The sequence below is a fragment of the Octopus bimaculoides genome, chromosome 30 (genome assembly GCF_046866305.1).
Source record: "Octopus bimaculoides isolate indiv1 chromosome 30, ASM4686630v1, whole genome shotgun sequence".
Classification (NCBI taxonomy): domain Eukaryota; kingdom Metazoa; phylum Mollusca; class Cephalopoda; order Octopoda; family Octopodidae; genus Octopus; species Octopus bimaculoides.
The window spans coordinates 12,975,812-12,980,267 of NC_142957.1; the positions used below are offsets into that span (position 1 = coordinate 12,975,812).

General features: G+C 37.0%; 1 protein-coding gene across 1 annotated transcript in view; it reads left to right on the plus strand.

Moving 5' to 3' along the window:
* The window catches only part of LOC106867135 (cytochrome P450 7A1), an 11,534-nt gene extending 7,450 nt beyond the window's left edge, over positions 1-4,084 (plus strand). Inside the window, exons 3-5 of the mRNA XM_089346281.1 lie at positions 719-1,746; positions 2,200-2,378; positions 3,019-4,084. Of these exons, the coding sequence (XP_089202407.1) occupies positions 719-1,746; positions 2,200-2,378; positions 3,019-3,306 (1,495 nt within the window). The 3' untranslated portion in view covers positions 3,307-4,084. The remainder of the gene's footprint in view (positions 1-718; positions 1,747-2,199; positions 2,379-3,018) is intronic.
* Positions 4,085-4,456: the final 372 nt, after the last annotated feature.

The window sequence follows — 4,456 nt, forward strand, 5'->3', positions numbered from 1 at the left end:
AAAATTGAATAGTCTCTGGTCAACGATCTATCATGGCTACGCACATATATATATATATATATATATGTGTGTGTGTGTGTGTGTGTGTGTGTGTGTGTGTGTGTGTGTGTGTGTGTGTGTGTGTGTGTGTGTGCGTAGTATCTGATGGTACAAGAAACGCACGGGCATGTATGTAGCCGCGCTCTAATCTCAAAATCTCAACACTGCATATTCAGGACAAGAGATAAATTTGAGGTATTGGAGCTTATCAGTTGGCTAACTTCACATATATAGTGGGAGGGCTGATAACTGCGTCATTTATGCCATCAAATATGCGCGCAGTTTCGTATAGCAGAAACAACTGTAAGCTATTGAACGTGATTGCGTAACTCCACTTCCTTTCGGCATTCAATTTAATTTCCATATCACGCCCTGTACTCGATTAACGTTTGATTCTGAAACGTTTATATCGACTTCCAATCCAACAAACGTGTTTGAGAATCGCTGTACTTGAAAACAATCATATTGTGTACACACAGAGACACACACACACGTACGCACGCACACCGATGTAGTTAACCTCATAAGGCTTCGAATAAAAAAAAATAAGACTAATTCACATGTATTGAGTACTACTACCTGCTACAATAATTTATACTTTTCTATTTTCTTTTTTTTTTTTTGTAATGTTCTTGTTTCTTAATTATTTAATTATTTTATTTAATTTCTTTTTCTCCAGGCGGAAGGGTGAACCTCCAATTGTCCCAGGTCACATAATATGGGGTAACGGAGAACAGTTCAAAAACGATGCCATCAAATTCTTACACGATAGCCAAAAGAGTCATGGCGACATTTTCACAATCCGTTTCTTTAATCAGCGGTTGACGATCATCGCCGATCCACACAGCGTGGAGGCAATGAGCCGTGAAAAATGCTTCGATTTCGACCCGATCCAGAAGCAGGTAAACATGAACGTGTTCAGCTTCGTCCTTGTCAACGCCCGCAAAATGATCAAGGAGGCTGGCAAACGCGTCCGCGGTTCGCACTTGGTCACAGAAATGAGACGGTATGCGATCCATTTAGACGAGGCCTTCAACAAAGTCGCGCAGGGTAACAACAAGAACAACAACAGCGTCTGCGATAAAAATGACGAAGACAACAACAACAACAACAACAACACTGACAAAAGCAACACTGTTGTCAACAACAACAACAACAATGACATCAAAAGCCACCGTCAGGAAACCGACGGACTCAGAAAGTTCGTTTCCAAAACGAATTTCGCAGCCATGTTTTATACGATTTTCGGTCGCAGTGACGATCAGGTTTTTGAACCACAAACCGTCTATCATTGTTTCGATGTATTCCACCGTTATTTCAACTACCTCTGGCTTGGCTTACCTATCAAACTATTTCCAAAAGCCATTGAAGCCCTCAACGTTCTCTGCAAACAGCCGTCTTCCAAGAAAATCCTCGCCCGCGAAGATCTGTCCGATTATATACGCTACTCAACCGAATTTATGCTTGCTCATGGCCAGTCGGAACAAGATATTATGGGACACAACTTGGTATATTTACACGTCAACTACAACACATTTCGTCTGTCTTTCTGGAACATGTATTTCCTGCTAAGCAACCGAGAAGCTTACGACGCACTTTACAACGAAATCTCCGGAATGATTCGCCAAAAAATGGAGTCACGTGCTAGTGACGAAACTGGGCCTATTGTCTTCAGCATTAAAGAAATCGAAGCTATGCCAGTTCTCGGTAAGTACTTTTTAATTTACGGTGCATTGTGGGTAAATTCTTGTGTGCATGTTTTTTAGCACTTTTCAAAGTCTTCAGAACAGTCTTCTAGATTGCAGCGAGTCTTCTATTTCACTCGTTCCATTCATTGGACTGCGACTAGGCTGGGGACACCGCCTTGAGAAATGGGTTAGTCGGGGGGCAAATCGACCCCAGAATATGTTTCTTGTACCTATTTTATCGGTCACGTTTTGCCGAACAACGAGGTTAACGAGAACATGAACCTCGTAGATACGCATGTGTGTGTGAGTGCGTGTTTGTGTACAATCCGCCTAATGTTTCGCACGTGTGTGATTAATTTAGTATTTAGCAATAATTATCTTTCATTTCGAACGTAACAACTATCTTATTTCGAATGCCAACCCTAAAAAAAAACTCGTATTGATCATTTTCTTTTCTCTCTTTCCCTTACAGATAGCATCAACAACGAGACTTTACGATTGTGCAGTGGAGTTTTCATGGTACGCTACGTTAGCGATGATTGCAATTTCAAGATGTGTAACGGTCAAACGTTTCTTATCCGAAAAGGTGACAGAGTCGCTGTCTATCCACCAGCCATTCATAAAGATCCTGAAATCTTTGAAAATCCTATGGTAGGTTTTCAATATTATCTTTTTATCTTTTACAACGCCTTGAAGGGCCAAGTCAGACATATCGTCCCTAGTATATCTAAAAATAAAGATAAAAATCCAGGGACTTGTTCTCGAAGGGTCTTTTGCTGTATAACTAACTGGCACTCGGTTAGTTACGATGACGAATGTTCCAGATCCAACGTGACCTTCAATGTGTCGAGGCATGGGCCCTTAAAATACTGGCACAATTAATTTTTGCCAGCTGAGTGGATTGGAGCAACATGAAGCAAAACTGTCTTTGGCTCAAGGATACAATGCGCCGCCGAGTAACGAACTACCGACCTCGTGAGCGTGAGCCGAACACTTAATCATTAAGCCACGCGTTTTCAAACTTAACGTTTACAATAGAACAAAATATCAATCTACGTATCATACTTAAAGTAAATACAGACTGACAAAACTCTGGTATTCTTCACGAGCTGATATCTCTTCTAGACGTACATTGTTAAAATGGAGACAAATATACGAGTAGTATATTTCTCGTGCAGTAGCGATAGTGGTTTTGCTAATGAGAATTGAATTATATATGAAAATATATTTCGTAAATGTATATGTATATCTATTTATTAATTTTTTTTTTTCTTTCATTGTTTTTTTCCAGACTTACAAATATGACCGCTTTGTCGATCAGAAGTTCTACAAGAATGGTAAACAGCTGAAGAATCCAATAATGACCTTTGGTACACTCTGCCCTGGTAAGCGTTACGCAATTCTCCAAGCCAAATGGTACCTCGTGAGTCAAATAAACAAATTTGAAATGTACATTTGTAATGGACAGACGGCCGAACTTGATATCAGCTACCATGGACACGAAATCCTTCCACCAGTCAAAGACATAGATATCCAGTTTCGATGTCGCGAAAATTATCAAGAGATTACTATGCACTAACCAAAAAACGAAAAAAAAAAAAGCAGGAACCAGAAAACAAGCAAAACCACCCCCAAATTAAAACACACATACACACACACACACACACTCAAGACCAAAAAAAAAAAAACTGAATCAAAAAAAAAATGTTCGAACAAACAAAAAATAAAAACAATGAAAAAAAAACTGAGAGGAAATTCCTAAATGAAAATAAAGATAATGAGAAGGAAAAACTTTAAGAGAGAGAGAGGAAAGAAAGGGATGAAGAGGGGGGGAGAAGAGGGAAACTTTTTTTTGTGATGAGGAAAAGGAAGAATTGAAGACATTTTGATCCATCCATTATTATATTAATTATACAAATCAGTCTTACATATTGATACTTTCTATCCATCTGTCTATCTACCATCCTTTTCTATTTCTATTTTCTATTTATCTATATAGAGCTAGCTAATCGCTCTGTCTTATCTTTATTTAGCTATCCTGACTGACAACCTATATATATATATATCCATCTTTGTTCGTTAATCCATCCATTCACTTCTCTGCTCATTATCTTTAGATGCGCGTGTGTATACACACACACACACACATACATAACAAACACCCTTCCACTTAGTTGTATTTTTTTTTTCATACTCTGATTGGTGCATCCATCCGCTGGCCAACATTTATCCATCCAGTTATCTCCATATAAAATGGCTAATCTAAATAGCTATGTCCCTATATTTATTTAAACGTAATCTTAACAAAGGTTCTTATTTTTTACACTATTTAATTTCTATACATTTAAAAAAAAAAATGAAATTTTACAAGCGCATATACCATATTTATTAAATAACATTTTTTATAGAAATGAGCCCGGCGGGTAATTTTCTATATACTATTTTATTTTAATTTAATTATTTATTTTTATCTTGAAGACTCAAATATCTACAAAGAGGGGGAAAATCTGTGACAGAGTTTCAATTATTCACTTGAGCTCATCGGGAGACAGAAACGATAGATATATAAGTATCAAAATCAAATGATAATATATAATATCTATAAGTAAATTATAATTACATATTTATTTTTATGTGATAAATTATTATTATTATTATTATTATCATTATTATTATTATTTACTATTTTCAAATCCCACAGGGATGTTGAAAATCATATTTAATTCATA